General features: G+C 40.5%; 1 protein-coding gene across 6 annotated transcripts in view; it reads right to left on the bottom strand.

Moving 5' to 3' along the window:
* Positions 1-1,540: 1,540 nt before the first annotated feature.
* Positions 1,541-20,519, bottom strand: part of pip4k2aa (phosphatidylinositol-5-phosphate 4-kinase, type II, alpha a) — a 27,942-nt gene continuing 8,963 nt past the window's right edge. For 2 of the 6 annotated variants that reach the window (XM_054765033.1, XM_054765032.1), the window contains 10 exons: positions 17,651-17,748; positions 17,478-17,574; positions 16,027-16,179; positions 14,787-14,933; positions 14,662-14,700; positions 10,581-10,697; positions 7,441-7,554; positions 6,489-6,732; positions 6,293-6,396; positions 1,541-4,602 (listed from right to left, as the gene is read on the bottom strand). In XM_054765033.1, coding sequence (XP_054621008.1) covers positions 4,522-4,602; positions 6,293-6,396; positions 6,489-6,732; positions 7,441-7,554; positions 10,581-10,697; positions 14,662-14,700; positions 14,787-14,933; positions 16,027-16,179; positions 17,478-17,574; positions 17,651-17,748 — 1,194 coding nt within the window. In that variant the 3' untranslated portion in view covers positions 1,541-4,521. The remainder of the gene's footprint in view (positions 4,603-6,292; positions 6,397-6,488; positions 6,733-7,440; positions 7,555-10,580; positions 10,698-14,661; positions 14,701-14,786; positions 14,934-16,026; positions 16,180-17,477; positions 17,575-17,650; positions 17,749-20,519) is intronic. The other 4 variants (XM_054765035.1, XM_054765036.1, XM_054765034.1 and 1 more) reach the window with 4 other exon arrangements.

The raw sequence follows: 20,519 nt of genomic DNA, 5'->3' as shown, positions 1-20,519 counted from the left end.
TACATGTCATCTATGTAGGAGAAGATTACATATTTTTGCACTCTTCCAACCGATTCAATATAGATTGAATATTAACTTTTTAAATGTTAGTCAAACCACATTTAAGACAGACAGGCGTAAACAATTGAAATTGTTTATAGACCCGACTTAACAACTTTACATTATTATTTTTTTTTTGCACAGAACTACTACGCAGGAACACATGACTAAAAAGAACAAAACACGAAGTTTGTAAACGAATTTTCATCCTCTCTCTCTCTCTCTCTATATATATATATATAATCTCCACTAAAGATTTTGCTGCAGCTTTCTTGTGGCACACAACGCAATAAACAGTAATGATCAAATTATGTATCGGGTCGGTTTTCAGACAAGGAAAGAGCGAATAAATCACAATATGGCCTAATAAAGTATAATGGACTTATACTGTGACGACTAAACCTATAACTTACCTGGCTGATGACTTTTATTAGATCACAGGCACTGCAGGTATTGTTGGCACTAGAAAAGCACAAAAACCCCCACAAATGAGTGAGTCGTATCAGAAATGTGCTGAATGTCATCCTGCAGCCTATTCTACAAGCACCAAGAGCAATGCATGCAAGCGCTGATCATAAATTATGCATACTAAGGATTTTCTTTACAACTTGCTCCTGTTGTGTATTTCAGTAGATAACATCATTGTTCCAAATGAACCCTGAGAAGAATTATATTTTTTGAAAGGCATGTGTAGGTGTACCTAATCTTTTGGCAAGTGAGTATAAGCGACAGTATGTTTAACAGTTAGCAGTGTTGCTGACTGACACGTCATTCAAATATTTTTGAGGGGCAACTTGAGTTTTATTGTGAACAATTTGTGTTACTGTTAAAACTTGACCACATGGTTACTTTCACCGATTAACACAAAGAGACATTGTTAGCTAGCAGCGTAGCATAGCTCAGGCGGACATTTCAAAATGAAAACACTTTAGCAAGACCACGTCACTGTCGACATTTCAACCCAACAGGCACTCACGGACGACACCCACCTGTGTTTAAGTGACGGTATGTCATCGTATACATCCATTTTTATTCGGACAAAACTTTTCAACAGATTTTCGGGTGTACTACAGCGACACTCTTCCACTTCCGGTTAGTTTCCCGCGTACTCAATCAAGCAACACGGAACACCTGCTTTGGACAGGACTGAACCATTAGATAAAAAAATATGGGGTGGCCTATTAAAAGCGCTACGAATGTTGAGTTTCACAGTTGGTTAGCTTTGAGAAGACAATAATAATACTTTATTATAATTATTACATGGTATTAATTTAACTTTGTCTATTTAAATTTTCAAAATTTCTGGACCTCCCCCATACAACGACACGGAGTGTACGCCTCCCTTACGCTACACACCTTAAATAGACGAGTTTTGTTTTTGTGCATTTTACTCTCAATGACAAATTATGAAATATTTGCTAATTAATATAGCTTAATAATGATAAATATAGTCCAATTACAACAAGAGTTGAAAGCTGGTGAAATAAGCAAACCTCCACAATTTTAGTCAAGCAAAACAAGTGCTTTTATTGGTTTGAGTGAATGCTTATGGAATGGATTGTATTATCATCATTAAATGTGAAGAATAAACATTTTTTTTGGCCTTGATGCCACTGAACAGCACTGATCACATTCACACAAACACACACATCACACACACAATGCTTAAACCATTTTTTTCGGCCCCGCTTTTGTAATTCCTTAATGCAAATGGTTAAATTTAGATTTGGAATCTTCAAAGTCAAATAAAGGACATTTTAAATCTCTGCAGGTTGGTGTCCTCCAGTTATTTGCAACACAAGGTGTCTTCCATCCTCTTCATCTCCCAGTGCATAAAAAAGACACATTTGATAAATGACAATGTTGAGCTCATTTGGTTTGCTGGAAAAAAATGCTTTTGGCAAGTTGGCAGAGGCAGCAGGAGGAGCTCATTCACAAGCAGACAAAAAAATTGCATTGCAAGGTGTCACGGCTGAAGTCTGGCTTATAATGAAAACACAATAAAACAAATACTCATTCTCCCTGCATGCACTGCTGTCTCCACTTGTGTGGAAAAGGAAGAAGCCTCCAGGGCCAAAAAGAGCAATCTAAAAAGTGAAAGAGAAACTTTTTTTTTTTTTGCAGCACATAACCAAGTGTGTGTACTATGTGACACAACAAGTTGATTGGGAGGGAAGCTGAAGCAAGAAAACATAAGTCAGTGTGAGAAACAAACAGCTACACAACCAAAAAATATGATAAAAGACGGGTGACAGGCAGAACGATCACAACACGACGCAATCACAACACACACGCTAAACACACACACACGCACACACACACACAGATTAAAAAGGCAGAGAACAATTGCAAAGATGAATTCAACTTAACCAGCATCTCAAAGCGGGACACAGCTTGTTTTAGTTGGTTTAAACACCATCATTCAAATGGTTGAACATTTAAAAACATGAACAAGTCTATACATACATAGAGGGGGTGTGAAGGGCAATGTAAACACCCTATTATCAAAATAACATTTGACATTTATTAAAAAAAAAAGATTACAAAATATAAAATTAAATAATTTCGGAGTATAAAGGCACACATCTTGCACAGTGTAACAATGAAAACAGTTAAAGCATGGTGTGTTTGGGGGGGGGGGGCCTATATGACGGAGAACAGCTCACACAGGGACACACACACACAAAAAGGAACCTGAACAGGCAACACCACCGACTAGAGAGATAAGGAAACTTAGTCCTGTGACATGCACATTTTTTTATGACTTTTGTTTTAAGCACATTGTAGAAATTCAAGCATAATTATTCTTCATTTACCACAGCACCATCATCATTCATCCCAGAGGGTGGCTCCGTTTTTGCAATTCTTTTAAAATACAACTATATTCATGACTTAAATCCAATGTAAAAATATAAATGTGAATATAATCTGATATCTACACAAACATATCGTGATGGAAGCTGTTGGGGTTAAAATAGGTTAAGGAGGACGACGTTACTTGTATTAATTGGTTATACGTTACACAACGTCACGCGCACAAACCACTTTTCACACACGCACACACGTATATATTGCATTTCCCTTGATAAGACCGCATTGAATAACTGGGGCTTGTTGTTCGTAACATTTGGTTCCTGTCCTCGTGTGCAAAATATACTAAAACCCTCCAACACAAAAAGGAAAACTCCCATATTATTTCACAAAAAACACCTTTTGAGTGTTACTGTAACACAGACGTGTGGGGCTGCAGCTCTGTTTTACCACGTTGAAACACACCGACCGAGTGGTCATCACGACGCAGGGAGTAAACACATGCACTGTCACAACGTAATGACGGGGGCAAGGTTCCTTGTAAGATGCTCTGTAAACAAACTACTGCGGTAACATGTCTTCTTCCTCTGCAGGAAGCACCGCAACGGGAGTGGATAATCAATATTTGGGATCACGGTTGTATCATATTGTGAAGAGAAATGTCTGCATGTGTAAAACGTGGATGATGGAGTGAATTGTGCGTGTATAATTTGATTGTGTGTCTTTTTTCTTTTTGTTTTTTGCATAAAAGTGAGCATCTCGCAGGAAGCAACCATCAAAACGCAACAAAATAATGCTAGGTTTTCTGCTCTATTAGCAAACATGCAAGGACGCAATGTGGTTATTTTGTTCACGGTAGGAAACCTTCTTGTTCCAATCTAATACTTTGCTGGTTGGTCTCCACGTGGAGGTAAGCCCTTGCAGCTCTTCTACATAAGTAAGTTACATAGCTGTAACAGAACAGGTGTATATGGACTGAAACGACAAATAAAAGTGCAAGATTTTTTAAAAATATTTTACTCATAAGGTGCTGTTCAGGGCTGCAGATGACTCCCGCAAAGAAAGTTACTTTTCACGGCATATTCTTGAAAGATACTTCCCTTAGTCGTACTTAATCCGCAAAACAACCGCAGACGACAAAAGACAGCGTGGGTGTGCATGGTAAGCAGCAAGAAGAACAAGAGACGAAGCCGGGCTGAGGTGGTGGGTGTGTCAATGTTGGTTCTTACCAAACACCATTTGGAAGACTGTTGCCGACTTTCTAAAATGCCGCATCGCGCTGCTTTTGACCTCCCGCCCCCATCATTACTGACTCATATGTCATTAGGGTGAGTTGGACGTAAAAACACCACGATGATGTGCGAGAAGCAACAAATAAAAAGCCACATTTCCACAAAATGACAACAAATTACACGTTTGCTTTCCACAAGGTCGGTAGAAATGCAAATAAAACTCAAGAGAGGTTAAATGTAAACGAACAATGTTTTTAGCTGCTGCAGAGCGTGGTGCCCACACTGTTAAGAGGGGAAGGCCAAACAGGGAAGGGTTGGGAAAATGGGCAAGAAGGAGTCCTACAAAGACATTGCTGCACCTTAATTCTCCACCCGAGAACTCCACTGCACCATCCCTCCGTTCCCTGTGAGGCTCAGCGCCTCCTGGTGCCCCTGGGGGCTATGACAAAATAGTGTTGATGAAGTCGTAAAACCTCTTGGAGTACTGCTCTGGGTTCACTGTGGAGATCTCCGCTCCGGCCTGCAGAGGGAGAAAAAACATCAGCATGCAGGCCTGTGAATATAGTCAGTCATCCAGGTCATTGCATTGGTTCACGTTGTCTCAGAACAGTTATTCTCAACTTCATCTTGGGCTTTTATTCTGAAGGGAATTTTTTTTAACGCAGCAAGGTATCATCTATTAATACTCCTATAGGTGGCGACAATGCTCTGTAAAGAAACCCGCAACGCTTGTTAGTAGTCAATTTCCACAAATGTTGATTGTGGCAGCCCTGTCTCTTGTTGAGCCTCACTGCAGGTATTCTATGCTTATTATATATCAGCTGTTTAAGTGAAATATGCATTCATTATCCATTTAACTGGTCATGTCTGGAAGTGTTCAAAAGCGCCATGTAAAACATGCAAACATGCAAGGATGCATTGAGCTAGCGCATTTGCTTAAATACATCTGGTTTATGGTGAATGAATTCTCTTTTTTTTTAAGTTACGCAAGTTATAATTGTCACATTGCACGGCTTCACTCCTATCACGTTTTTTCAAAAACTTATTCATTCATAACTCATCTCCTATTATTAGTCCAAAATATGCACATTTAGGCAAATTAAGCAATTTCAAGCATAAAAATGGAAAAAAAGAAGCAAAATACAAATATAAGGCATTCAGAAGATGTATTGTGTGATGATATGTAGTATTCTACACTGGTCGCTTGGTGCCAGTAAGTTGATGAGACAACAGCCACCACAGGAACGAACATCCACATGGAATGCTCCCAATGCTAACAAGTGTGAGCATGTATTATGTCTTATTTATGCCTTATAAGTGTTACCTATCTTATTATGTCTACTATATTGGGTAATACGAGTGTAACTGTGGCTATAGGGGTGTTACTTCATGTCTAGAGGGCTCTAATAATGTTAAAAATCGTATTTAGAAGGTTGTAAACAGGTTTTCTACGCTCTAATTCCAAAAATATTCTATTTCTAAATAAGGAATCCTACTTTGCAGAAATTCACTTATCACGGTTGGGTCTGGAACTTATTAACTGCAATAAGTTCCAGTGTGTTCCATTTTACAGGGCTTCAAAGTAAAGGTACGGGAATAGAACTCAACTAGTATCTTTATTGAACTGTTCATTAAACTTATAATTTTGTGCTTGGCACACTGTTAATTTGCACTACCTCAGATCCTAACTGTACTGTCTTTTCATGAAATGTTATTCATTTGACACATTTGAGTTGAAAAATGTGTGGAATTTGGGTCGCCGCTTGTCATTCACGGGTGATAGTGGGTCCCGCAGTCAAACCAGTTGACTGTTTTAGAAAAGACGTTTCGCCTCTAATCCGAGCAGGCTTCAGCAGTTCATGCTCAAAGACTAGACAGGACAGCTCTAGCTTGCTCCAGCTTTTGCCTGACTAGTCAGCTCTAGTCAGACTGTATAGGGCAGCTCTAGTCAAACGAGTCTAACTAGCCTTTCATCATGAACTGATGCAACCTGCTCGAATGAGAAGAGGCAAAACGTCTTCTAAGGCAACCTGAACAGTCCTGTTGCGATTGAGTCGATGCCGAGAAATCGAGAAATCAGCACGTTAGCTTTTGTGCTCACAAGCTTGAATTAGATTCATTTTTGGTGTTTCCATGGCCAGTCACACAGGGAACCAAAACACTTTTGCCATTCAGAATTCATCCAGTATTACTACAAAAAAAAAACTTACGCCATGTTTGACTGTCTTTGCGGCATGAGCAGCCTTCTTCTTGGCATCGTAATGTTGCAGGATATCTATGATGGCCATGAAGTAAACTTCTTTCCTGGGAGCAGCTGCAGGAGAAAACACAGCTCTTATCAGTACACCATGTCCACCAGGAGGAGCTCTTGCTGCAGCATTGAGGCATAGGAACATGGACACTTACAGTCGCTGCTTTTGATGGCATAGACGTCAATGGTGGGATCAAACTCTCCCGGCGACAGAGGCTTATTGCTGTCCAGGGTGTTACTGGGACTGTCAGGGGGGGTCCCGATGGCTCCTCCGTCGCTCTCGCCGCCCTCTTCCTCGGCCTCGTTGTCCTCGCTCTCCACCTCTTCCTGCTCGGCTCGCTCGACGTCGTGAATCCCGACCAGCAGGCTGTAGTCCATGAGCTTTAGCTGTGCCAGGAACTGACGATGGTGGAAGTGGGCGGGCGAAGCAAGCGAGGCGTCAGGGCACGCATGAGGGATAAGGATCAGAAAACACATAGTCATTAAGAAGAAAAGAGAGAAAAAAAAGTTCATCTTACAAGATCAAGGATCTAATGCATGGGTGTCCAAAGTGTTGCCCGGGGGCCAATTTAACAAAAACAACCCCCCCCCAAGCAAAAACAGGAAAATATGTAGTAATTTTACAAGAATAAAGTCAAATTAAGGAAAAAAAAAGACAAAGTCTGAATTTTACAAAAGTAATGTAATATGAAAAAAAATTACGCCGTAGCATTGAGTTTAAACATTAAAAATAAACTGTGTAATTTTTAAAAACTTAATTACATTAATTACATTTTTAGAACAATTTGGTTGGGAAAAGTCATAAAATTATGAGAAGAACATTTCCAAAGAAAGCTGGAATGTTTGGAAAAAAAAAAAAAACAGCAAAAATGAGGATAAAAAGAGCAAAGACGAAATTCGTGCAAATAATAGGCTTTTTCACCTACTGTATGTGACAATGCTGAGATGCAGTTTTTTGTTGAAATACTGTATTTATAACTTCTGAGCATAGCTACATATGTTGGTTTACAAAATATCAAGTGGCCCTTGAATCCTTTAATTTTTCGGTATATGGCCTTCAGTGAAAAAAGTTTGGACACCCCTGATCGGATGCATCAAAAGTCATACCTCCACATCTTTCCTAAGCTTCTCGAGAAACATTTTCTTGTTCTCGTCATCAATACAAATCTTCTGCCCGTCGTTGATGAAGTCGTTGTCCTTGTAGGTCGGCAGCTCCTTCGCCTAGCCATTGTAGCATGGGAGATTAGCGGGGCCAGAGTGACAACAATGAGAAACAGGGATTTCAATTCACAGTGGCATGCAGCAGAACTGGGCAAAAACATGGCAGAATGCTGCTGCTATGAAATGTGTCACTTCAGACACAAGCCAGCCTCTTTCAAATAATACATTTAAACGTCAAGTCTTATGAACTTAAACATCAGCATCGGTATTCTTGATGTATTTTCCCCAGTGCATTAAAACATTACAATAGCATAAATGTCACTTCATGGCTGTCAAAAAGGGTATTTCAACATGTGCATCTCTCTTTAAAATGTGTCAGAAAGGAATTTGGGCAAAGATCCTGCATGTTGAAACACCCCTTAGCAATATAATTGAGGTGACTTAACCAGTGGTTTGTGAGAAACATGGCCTGTCGGTCCAGGTAGCAGAAGCACAGGCAGTACCATCCAAACCAAGGCTGACCTCGTTTGGAGCTACACCATTGATTTGTGTAGCACAGTGCATGCAGCATGCGCAGAAGAATGTACACACCCATCTGATGCAGTATTCTCAATTTCCTTTTGAAAACAATGATACAGTAGATCCCGGCAATTCTCGAGGGTTACTCTAAACCCTATAATATGCCTCTCACAGTTATTAAACATGTTAAAAATGAAGTTTTACACATTACCAAACAATTACAGACATACAATTACAATACAGTAATTGTACTAACGTAACGTGTTGTTACACAACATCGCATCTTGTGATACATTCAAAGCTGCAGCACGTGTTTCCCGCTACAGATAGCGCCATCTCACTGTGTTTTCATTTATTTTTGCCTTTTAAAAATGTAATTATTTACCATTTAAAGCTGATCTATGTCACCGACTCAAGCAAACATTTTTTTTCCCAACCGAAACAAAACTATCATGCACATCACTATAGCATGAATCATAAGTTACCAATAGTGGTTTAACAGAGCAGATTGAACCAAATTTTTTTTCACAATTACTAATTCAACTGCATAAAAATGGTCGTAAATTGTCGCTCTGCCCAAATAAGATGACTCTCACTCTCTCTGGTATTCATTTACATGTTCGGACACAATCGACAATTTGCATTCAATCTGTTTTTATAATAGGCTACACATTCAATAATAAATGCTAGTAGCTAAACTTTGTCAAATCGTTATCAACATAACAGGCGGGATATCAAGCTTGCAGTATGTTAGAAAGTTAGCGGAAGCCGCTTATCTGTGACATACAGCAACTTTAAATCAGATATCTGCAATTATGCGGGGTTGCAAATACCCAACTGTAAATAGGTGGGGATCTACTGTATTCATTTATTCAGTTACTTTGAATACTTTTTTTTAACGCATCTGATAGATCCATACACTGTTTAGGATGTTTAAGTCAAAGCCAAGAAACGTCTTTGCCCACTGGACTCTAAAATGAAAACCCACTATTAAAGTATCTAAATATGGGAATAATGCTAATTTGGGAGCAAGCTGCTGCAATCCTGCCAGCAGCCTGTCAGGGGAAGAGGTGTTTTTGTGAGAATGGGGGTCTAATATTTAGGATAACGAGAGCAGGAAATGAGGTAACGAGGGTGGTAACAACAGCAGTTTGGCTACTACAGCGTTTCTATGGCAGCAGAAGAAGAGACAGCAGCAACACATAAGACTTTGTAGCGGTAGAAGGAGCTCAGACATCATACAGACACGCATACGCACATACACACAAGTATAGGCTACACCTTTACACAGATGGAACACATAAAACATCTGACAGAATAGGACATTTGAGCACATATATACAGACATGGACCTCAAATATGCAATCAAAAATGAGCTGGATAGTCTTCTGAAATACATGCATATGCACTTTAAAGCTGACAATTCGAGCCGCACAAATCACCGAATTGCGCTCAGCAAGTATCAAAGGATTCATTCTGGGTACGGTTTGCTTTTTTTGTTTTCATTGCGACACTTAATCATAAGATTTATCAATAAGATCACGGTTGACGTGAAATGTTACAATATCGTGCAAAATCAACAAAGGACTAACTGTATGTGTTTTTTTTCCTTTGGTTTTTGAAACACACACAGTAAAAGCCTAGCCTCCGTACGGGGCTTTAAGGAAGACTAGCACAGAAAGACTTGGGTGGAAACACATATTTCGATGCCACAGTTAAGGTATAGTGTTTGACTATTGACTGTGGTTAACTTCTTTTTACACTTGTATGGCTGTTACTGTTGTAATGTTACATAAAAGATGATATGAACAGTCAATATAGGTTTTACAATGAGTTTTATTGTTGAAAAATGATTTCCAACGGGGAAAAAAAATCTACCAATGTCCTGGATGAGATTGCTTGACCTGAGGTTCGTCTTTTATCGTATATCTCCTGACTTGGCGTAAATATTAACAAATTGTCTGTTCTGTTGCTGTTATAAGCAGCACATTTAGAACCATTTTCTGCTGGACTTTTCTTCCTCTCAAACTGGGAGGTGCTAAACGAGATGCCGTCAGTAATGAGGAGGTAGGAGAGGACATACAGAGTCACACTGCGTTATGGTCAGATGATCAGCACATGCTGTACTTAGAAGAAAAACCGTGTGTATTCTGAGTCATCACTTGGAGCCCCGTCCCTACAAAGCGAAGAGGTTTGCCAGCAGTGAGGCACCGAGCCAGTAAATCTCATCAGCGCTCTCATGCTTTTTAGGCACATTCTCTCCATCCTAGCGTCGTCTCTATGACACTCTCACATTTCTGACTGGTTTGCATGAAAACTCAAGCGATGTGCTCTACTTAAAGGGCAGCGCAGTCTACAGTTTTTCCACCCTTTTGAATAGTGACTCAACAAAACAAACCGGCCGAGAAATTGACTAAAAGTTGGCTGCATCCTGATGAAAAGTGTACAACGTAATGTTCTTTAAATAATAGTGCATCCTGGGGAAGAAAGAGCCGTAGAAAAATAACTACAGAAGAAAAAACTTGTTAGATAGATCATGCCTGGTATATGAGCCCTGGTTGTCTTACATCTCTTACGTGTTTCATGGCGCAGTAAAAGCGCGTAGCGATCCGCAGTGTTTGCAGCCTTTGCTGAACGTTACCAGATTTGGGCCGCGGGGGCACATCCTCTGGTGGGGGCGGCTGCTAGAAAAAGGGGGGAAGCGGAGGGAGGGGCGGTCGGGGTGGAGGAAAAGAAAGGAGAGAAGAAAGGAAGGGAGGAAGGAAGTTGGAAGTAAAGGCAAAGTATTGAAAATGTAAAAGAACACAAGTCTTTTTTTTTTTTCCTTTTGAAATTGGAGGAGGGTTGGAGAGGGTATCAACGCGAAAAATATCGAAGTTGGAAGTCAGTTTTGATGAAAAAAAAAAAAAAAGATCTCTAACCAAGACAGGAAGCAGGCTGGCAGAGCTCCTTTATGACTAAACAAAACAAGGAAGCAACTAGACGCTCCTCTATGGCCTTACAATTACGCTTGTGGGGACTAATCTAACATTAAGGCAGTCCACACAACAGTCATACCAGCAGCACGTGTATGTGTGTGTGTGTGTGTGTATGTGTGTGTGTGCACTTCATAAGGCCACCAGGCAGTGCTAGTGTGCAATGAGGACTGTAAACAAAAACTTCATTCAAAAACACATGTACCTTACCTACCCTGTCTGCCCCAAACCATGGACAGGTCAAGAGAAAACTACATGTTTTATGTGGGTTGAAAAGAACAACAATGTGCAACGGAATGGACACACTAGAATGTGTTAGAAACAATGTAACTATGAAAAAAAGATGCAAAAAAACAGTGTATTGCATGCAGATAGGATGCATGCATGAAAGGGAGACATGTCATGCCATGCTTGTTGTTTGTGTATTTGAAGCCATATTAAAACACACACTTCTGAACAAACAACTATTCGTCTTTTGCTTGCTGCACACTCAGTGTGTGTAGGTTTCCACATTGGAATGGTTCAACGAATGAAGAATAATTGCTGATTACCACAGTGGCGCACTGTTAAAAGTGCTTTAGTTTAGTGCTTTTGCTCTACCGGTAGAGCAACTCATTTTATGTCCACATGATGTTGTTATTAGGGATGCACAGTTGTTTTTTCAAACCAATGCTGATAACTTTCTGCTTAAGACCGATACGGATAACTTATTTATAGCTATTATTTTTAAAAATTTACTCTGGGACAAAAGCTGGTATTTCAACGATGGCAAAGGGCTGGTTGTCCAGTGCCATCATATCCATGATGAAATCACAGATCGTTTTAGCCCTCGGGTCGTCTCTGGCAAACTTTGCACTTTTCAAACGCCGCAGCGGTAGGAACAAGCCCTCGGGCCTGTCTTTGTGGCTGCTTCTTTAGCAACGCCGGAGTCTTCGTAGGCTTTCGAAACACCGTTATAGCGATGCTGCCGTTTCAAGTAGCTGATAAGGTTTGCTGTGCTGAAGGTTGATGTTTTTTTCCCCTCCTTGCGGAATGTTTGCAGAACATTTGGTGCAAATAGCACACGATGTGTCCATCAATTATCATGCATCCCTAGTTGTCATACTGTTTTAGAGCAGGGGTCCCAAACTCGCAGCACATATTTTGTGGACTCCTAGAGGACATCAAAGTTTAGTGTAAATGCGGCTTGCGCATCCCGGGCAATGTATATTTATATTTTATATACAGCATGCTGCAGCAGTCTTGAATCCTATAAAAAAATGGTCAGAGGCACTTTAGCTTGCTTAAAAGGAAGCTCTTTAATTAGGCAAGTAATAACTCGCAGTGAACTTGTCACACATTGAAATGAATGGGGGGGCTACTAAACAAGCAACATTTTACAAGAGCATCACTCCCAGCATACCTTGCGGCACCTTTTTGGAAATAGTTACTGAAAGTACATGTTCAGAGTTCATGTAGTGGTTGTTTATTCTCCTCCACTAGCAGTGGATTTTCCCTGTGTAGGTGTTATCTACCTGTTGCGCTTTAAGTTGCTGTGCGATGGTTGTGTTATTTCTTTTATGACAGTGAGTCAGGCTGTTATGTTGAGTAATGACCTCCTGCTGTTTCCATTGTGTTGACAACCTCATGCATGATCTGAAATACAAACTGTTACCACTATTACAACTGACAAACCAATACAGACCTCACCTGGGTGGATACCATTGCAAACACTAATGGTTTGAATTAGAATGTGTGGGATGTGAATGCTGCAGTCTAGCTTCATGAAGTGTCTATTAATGTATACAGGAAAAAAACAGCCCCCTCCCCCTACACACACACACACACACACACACACACACCCACACCCACACACACACCAACAGCTTTAACCCGAGAATTGTGTCTTCTCCAACGACAACACAAGGCTAAATTTAGTTGTGGGAGTCCCTGAAGTCTGTCATACCTCACTGCATCTCACTGCATGGTGCACCATAAACGCGGATGGAAAAGTCCAAATCCCTTTGAGTCAGAAAATATCGCTCTCATATTTTAAGCCTCACCAGATCCTGCTGGTGGACAATTACTGCAGTGATTAATATGTTTTAACTGGCATATGTTTTAACTAATGCCGCAAGTTGCTGTAATTAGGAAATCAGCTAGTGAAAGTCAGAGCATTTCCACATGCACACATGAAGCCACTTATGAGTGAGACCAAAATGCTTCACTTTGCAAAGGAACATAAAGATTGGACTCCGGGGCAATGGAAAAAAGGTCATGTGGTCTCACTAGTCCAGGGTGATGGACGCATCAGGGATTAAGTGCTGCAGCCAGCATGTCTAGTGTGAAACGTACATGCTTGTGGGGGTACTGTTTTGATGTGGACTTGCTTCACTTGTTCACGTCTTGGTTCAGCAATGTTATGTGCCCGAAGAAATTAAGGTTAGCTGAAAATACTGAATGAGCTTCTTTTTTTTCCCCCGTCTTTCCCTGATGGAACAAGCATATTCCAAGATGACAATGCCAGGATTCATAGAGTTCAAGTAGTGGTAGAGTAGATCCGGAAGCAGGACATATCATTTTCATACATGGATTAGTAGCCACAAAGCCTACCCAAATGAGAGTATTTGAATGTTATGGGAAAGGCCGCGATCCAATTCTCCCATCAACAACACAATTCTTCATTCAGTTTCCAGCACTTACCATGGGTGAGCAAGACATTCACAAAACATGTCTGCAAAACTGTGAAAATTGATGCATGTGTGACCAAAACTAACATTTTTTTCTTATACTCCTGCAGGGTATTGCCATGTTGCAACAAATCTCCAAGCAAGTGGGGACACAGGTCAGCAAATTTCTGAATTGCTGAGTGGACAGGCCATACAAATAGCACCCCAGAGTCAACGTGTTTAAGAATTCTGTATGCTACATCCTTCATTCACAAGGTCAATGCGCAATAGTGTTTAACCCACAAAAGCCAGCCTATCACAACAAACTTATTGTGACTGACACACACAAATCACTCAGACAAAACAACACTATCACATAATATACAGTATAATCAAATAAATAGCACTCAAAAGGCACACATACACACAAAAGCGCCAGTGTCCCACACGCACCGACAGCAAGCAGGGGAGCTAATGGAGCAGCAGAAGCAAGGTTAGAAGGAATGAAGCAAACTAAAGAAACACACATAGCGTGCAGGGGACGGTGATGGGTCGATGGAGGAGGTGCTAACTGAAGGAGTGAATATTTATTACTGTCACGGTCTTCCAAAGGGAATGCAGACCTCAATTTGGAGTTTGTTTTGGGTGATGGACTGCAGTCGTTTAAAGCTGTGAGGGTGCTACATTCATCAGAATTGCAGTTTCTTTTCTATTGCAATCTCTAAATTGTCCAATCGTCTTCAAATCTCTGCTTAAATAAGGTAAATCAAATAAAACAGTCATGCATGTCTGTTAACATTACCCTGCCAATAAGGATAGACATTAGCTTTATTTGTGCACTTTATGCCCTCTACAAAACATTGAAAATTGGCACATCATTGGTGAACTGATGAATCTAGTAAGAATGGCCATAGACACACGATAGAATGCTTGCAGGCTAAATCTTTGACTAGTAATTTATTTTTCAACAAAAGTTTGTGTAAGTGTGTAAAAAGCCAAACCAGATTCTGGACAGAAGACTGTACCTTTTCCTTGTCGCTGGCCTCTCGTGCCACAGTGGAACCCTGAACAAAGAGTATAAAAATATGGACAGGTATTACGTCAGTTGTTTTGTTCCTGCAAAGTGTTTTTTTCTACGCTCCCTTCGTACCTTAAGATCATATTTTTTGAAGACGGAAAGGCGGTGCGAGAAGACGTTGCGCGTAACAATCATGTAGGTTGCGTCTCCGTCCACGGTGAGCCGGTACATCCCCAGAAACTGAGGCAGCAGCGTGTTGCCGTGGCACTCCACGATGAACTGCAGAAATCAAGATTGAAACACTACAATCCATAACTACAATAATAACAAATCATTGTAAAGACGCTCTCAGAATGAAATGAAGGCTTTAATGTAAACATGTGGTATCTCACAATTCAGCAACCATCTTTATGACAGTATATCTATTTACTGTCTGTCTACCTATCTCCTGTCTATATTGTCTATATCTATTGTCCAAATAGCTGGTAATACGAGTGAGTACTAGTCTGGGGATGCACGAGTTGGGGGTCTGGGGAGCTGCGGTTCATTTGTTGAGTTGTTTTCAGAGTACAGTAAATCCAGTGTTTACCACACATTCATTTGTGGCGGCCCACCACAAATAAATTTGGACTGCCACACAGATTTGCCGCTACCTTAAAAAAAAAAAAAAAAAAAAAAAAAAAAAATTCTTTGATTTGGCGTTGCTACATAACAAATTGTAATTGGAATGTCTGTGGCCATCCTAGCTATGATTCTTAATACGCCTCATATCCACGCGCAGCTATTCATCAATCTTGCGGTGATCTTGGTGCTCTGGACTTTGAGCAATAGCTAACGACTAGCGTGATAACAGAGTGCAAACGGACAGACGGTTAACAAACGGGACAAGAGTCTTACTCATGGTACAAAACTACCATTCCATGTTGGTAACAACAACTAAGCGTTAACAACAAACACGTAACTTTTAACTGTTACTAAGTGCCCACAAGGCATGCTGGGCATTCCGGCGGTAACTCCCTTGACACTGCAATAAAGGGAGAAATTAGATGCTTAGATCTTTAAAATCAGCGTGCACTTGGATGCCAGGAGACATATAAATTTTTTTTATTGCTTGTGTGTGTTACAAGGTGCATGCACGCGAGTGGATAACTTAACGTTCTGTCGTTACCTCAGGTTGAAAAACATGATGTCGCACATTTTTTTATGACACAAGCTGAAAAGACTCCGCTTTCCCCGTCCACACACAACGTTTGAGTATGAATTTTGGAAAATCTCCACTCTAGCTGGAGTTTTGCGCCAGGCCAATTCATTCTTTTGAAAAGATATAATAAGATGGTTGCTGAAATGTGATGTATTATGATAGTAATGTCACCTGATGGTACTTCTTTAGAATGTTGTGCATTTCCGCCACATCCTCACTGCTGATGGTCTTGATGACGTAACGTTTGTCATAGGAGGTATGGAAACGGGCCCCACTTCTTCCCTGGGCCTCACTGTTCAAGGGAGCACTACGTGTCAGGGAGTTCTAAAAAAAAATGAAGAAGGAAACATAATCATCACATATGGTATGTTTATGCTGAAGACCTATTAATAGCCAAGGCCAAACTGTGTGCTCAGGTTCTAAAATGCTATCAATGCATTTGCACAACAGCATCTTTTGTAAGACTTGTATTGTTCCTGACAAGCTTTTTTCTACTTCTCAACATAAATAAAAGACAGCAAAACGAGTGGATGGAGACAGAAAGACATCACAGTGATTTTGCAGGTTGAAAATTTGGCTGTCTTAACTCACCATCTTTACATTTAGTAAACATATGGAGCACTATTTGAACCAGATGGTGTAGTGGGAAAAGGAATGGTCCCTGCGGCTGCAAGTTGTCAGTTACTCAAAATGGGTATTTAGCTCCTGGAATTCCCTTTTTTGGAGTCTAGTTAAGCAAACATTAACTAAGATAATGAGGGGAGAAATTGGCATCACATCATCATTTAAAGACTGTTTATTTAAACTTATGCTGAAAGCTAATCCGAGTGAATAAATCCAACATTTCATACAAGCCAAAGTCGGTGTCATTTATCATATAACCATGTGGGGTTCTGACCCCACACATTGTGCCTGTCCAAACCTATACGCAGACACAAACAGCTGCTGTCCAGACTTTGGAGCTCAAAAGTAACATGATCCCGTCATCCTGTCTCGATGCCTCATTCTCCAAGAATTCCTGATGTCCTGTGCCCTCCGTTACCTCTTCCCTCTTTAATTCTTGAGCATCTTTTGCAATAGAGGAATAACCTTTGAGGCGCACATGCCACAACATGTGCTGCGCAGCAGGATCTAAAATAGGGTGCTGCTTGAAACGCATGAAGCGGCAGTGCCACAATTCAGTTCCCTCCTTGTGCTTTTATCAGTCATGTGGCTCTTTCCAAGATTACAAACTTGCCTCAAAATCTTTTAGAGGGTGAACGCAACGACGGTTATTATAGTATCATTAAAAATAATGTAAAAAGGAGAACCTGAGTAGTGCTCGAGTAGGCTGGGAATGCTGTGACATTCGTTTGCACTTGCCAGCGTCTTAACACCCCCAACTGCCCACTTACTGCAGAACGCTAAACCCTAATATAAACATATAAGATGGACAGCTGCACCGCGCTGGGACACAATGACCTCCAAGCTCTGCCAACTCGCTGCATACATGAGCAAAGGGGCTTTTCTTGGAGAGAGTAGACAATAAAAAGAGTTGCACAACAAAACAAGCAAGAGAGTCTATCATGTGTAGCAAGTAGAATGAACACAGCATTAAATAGTTAACCCATAAATTTCCCTACCAAGAAATCCTGGTCATCGATGCCAAACCTCTCTCTGAGGTTTCGAAACACCAGGGGGCAGTACTCCTTGAATTTGAAATGACTAGGCATGTTTTCTCTGCACAGGAAAAGACACAAACCACAAGATTATGAAATTAGCAATCAGCATACAATATACACAAAAAAATTCTTACTTGTTGAATAGATGGTTGTCCACTTTAATCTTAGAGTAGGCCTTGAAGTCATCTGGCATGAGCATGATGGGAATCTGAACATGGCTCAACTCATTTATCTGCAAGGAAAAAATGACAGAGAGATCAGTGCATGAAACGTAATTTGCCGTCACGCTAAATAGGCTAAAAGATGCACTTGCAGCTTGAAATCATCACAGCAAAGCCAATATACAATGCAAGTCATCTCTGCACTGCACAGCCCATCAGCGTCACAATATGTGGCGACATGAGCACTTTACAGATGAGCTCTTCGTGCTGATGTAACATACAGATTTGAAGGACAGCTGAGGGTAAAGGTGATTGGACGTGTTGCCAGAACTCCAGATGTCGAACACACATGTTATTTAGCCCTCCTAATGTTGATGTCAAATCCAATCCACAAAACTGGATAGGGAATATCTTTATACCAACATTCTGTTGTATTTGGGTCTTATCCAAGAAAATGTATCCATAGTGCTTGCATATACTGAATAAACAGCAGGGCTTCAAGCACATAAGGTGCCTTGCATGAGCTTCCATTTGGAGCCAGCTTGCATCACACTGCTGCAATACGTAGATCAGACATTTATTATGACTCAGACACAGCTTGGAATAAATAAGAGGTGTGTGTGTGTGTGTGTGTGTGTGTGCGTTTGCACGTTTGTTGTTGGCTTCAGGAAAGAGCGCTGGCAGGACTCCTGAGTCTATTAATAACCTTCAACTCCACCACAGCCTCAATTATAATGTGGACTGAAGAGCACCTCAAAGCACAAACTTTTAAATTTTAGCTAAAATGTACTGCTGAAAATGTATTTTAAACAATTTTACAGGCGATGATAGAGGCCAGCCAACATTTGACTACAGCGCTGAATACTGCAGGACTGATGGAGCAGATGGTATGGTGAATGGCCTCAGCATGACTGACTGAAAGACCCATGACGGCAATTGGCATACCTTAAGTGGCCACAAAGAGGTGTGCTTTTTAGACAGCGTGTCCAAATCTGACATTTGCAATTAGTTATCTTGTTGTTTGTAAGAAATAGCCATATTATAATAGCCAGGTTGAGGCAAACTGATGGTTCAAAAACAGCTTCGAATCCAAGTTTCCCCAACAATCTAAAAGTAAGATAAAACATTGTCATCATTTTGACTATTTATATCTGGCTTTCCCTGCCACACTGCATAGATACATCTTGTGCTGGATGCATACTGACAATGCATTTCAGCCAGCAGGCATTTTTACTTTAGCCCTACTATTAATGAAGCAGATGCCATATGCACATTTCTGCACACTAGTGCGACAGGCACTGACTGAAGTCATGTTGTTGCACCAGATGCATCATGGGTAATGACGGTGGCGACGTCACCGAAAAAAAAAACAATGCCTCCTCTGATTCAGTACTCGCACATCTGTAAGGACACTTGCATAATGAATGTTCATTTAGGCCAAATGGGCTACTAATACGCACTTCAGTTTCAAGTTGTAGATCATAGACATTATCTGTGCTCCTGTTGCACTGTTTCTTAGGTTTCTATTGACTAGACAGTCATACTTCCTTGAAAATCCCAAATTTTTCTGCCAGGCTTGTCATATTTTCTATTCCTGGACTATCTTGTTCGATCCTACTATAACTGTCACAGATGCAAGACCCATTTCAAACCACCACGTCCTGTTTGTCTCCATGGTGATGCAAACTGGTTTTCCGGCCCAGAGTGAAGCAAGTATGTGCTAGTATTGCTCCACTGGACAGGAAGCGAGCGAGGCCGAGCGTGCTCTGTCAGCAGCATGGCACAGTCTTATCTGTGAACTTTGTCAAAAATGATGACTGTACCTCCTGCCTGATGACAACAAGACGCCGAGCAGTGTTGACAGAAGACAAGAGAGTTGACACACAGTGAGTGTGTGAGTGTGTGTGTGTTTAGAGACGTTTATGAGCGTCTTTAATTTCTTCATAAGAACACAGGATTGTTTCGTTTTTGCAATAAACCCAGCATCTTGAGGGTGCTTTGCCAACTGGAAACAATAGGACAATGCTCTTTATCTTCAAACATTTACCAGCGAGGGCCACATTCTGAAAAATGAACACATGTAAACATGCTAAGAAGTTATGAATATATTTGAAGAAAAAACTGCATCTTAGATGTGTGATATACATACCTATGGACAATTTAGAGTAGCCAACACACATGCATGTGTTTGGAATGTGGGAGGAAACCAGAGTACCCGGAGAAAACCAACACACGCACGGGGAGAACATGCAAACTCCACACATTTCAATTCGAACCCAGGTCTTCCCGATCTCCTGACTGTGACGTGTGGCCAACATGCTAACCTCTAGACCACCGTGCGGCCCCGTAATAATACAACTTTTACAAAACAACATTTTTTTTCCTGTAATGTTTCAAATCCATACTACTATTTTTCTTCATAAAGTTCATTCTTGTCAAATTGCAAGTTTTTTTCTCGTTGGGACTTTCAGGACCTTCATATTTTGCCTTTATTCCTTTAAAATTACAGCTGTGTTGCCCATTTTCAAACAATTCAAACTTTCTTCTTGTAAATGTTCTTCTCATAATATTATGACTTCACTTCCATAATATTTACACTTTATTCATGTGTCATTACAACTTTTTCCACAGCCTAATTTTCCAAAAATTACATCTTTGTTATGTTATTTGTTTCTCATAATACGTCAACTTTATTCTACTAAAATGACATTATGTTTACTACATTTTTTCCCTTAATATTTTGAATTTATTCTTGTAAAATGACTTTTTTAGATTTCTTGTTAAAATTACAGTATATTTTTAGAATGTGCCAAGGGCCAAACTCCCCCACCCAAAAACAAAC

This window comes from Dunckerocampus dactyliophorus, chromosome 21 (assembly GCF_027744805.1).
Source record: "Dunckerocampus dactyliophorus isolate RoL2022-P2 chromosome 21, RoL_Ddac_1.1, whole genome shotgun sequence".
NCBI classification, from domain to species: Eukaryota; Metazoa; Chordata; class Actinopteri; order Syngnathiformes; family Syngnathidae; genus Dunckerocampus; species Dunckerocampus dactyliophorus.
This window is presented reverse-complemented; position numbering and strand designations above follow the sequence as displayed.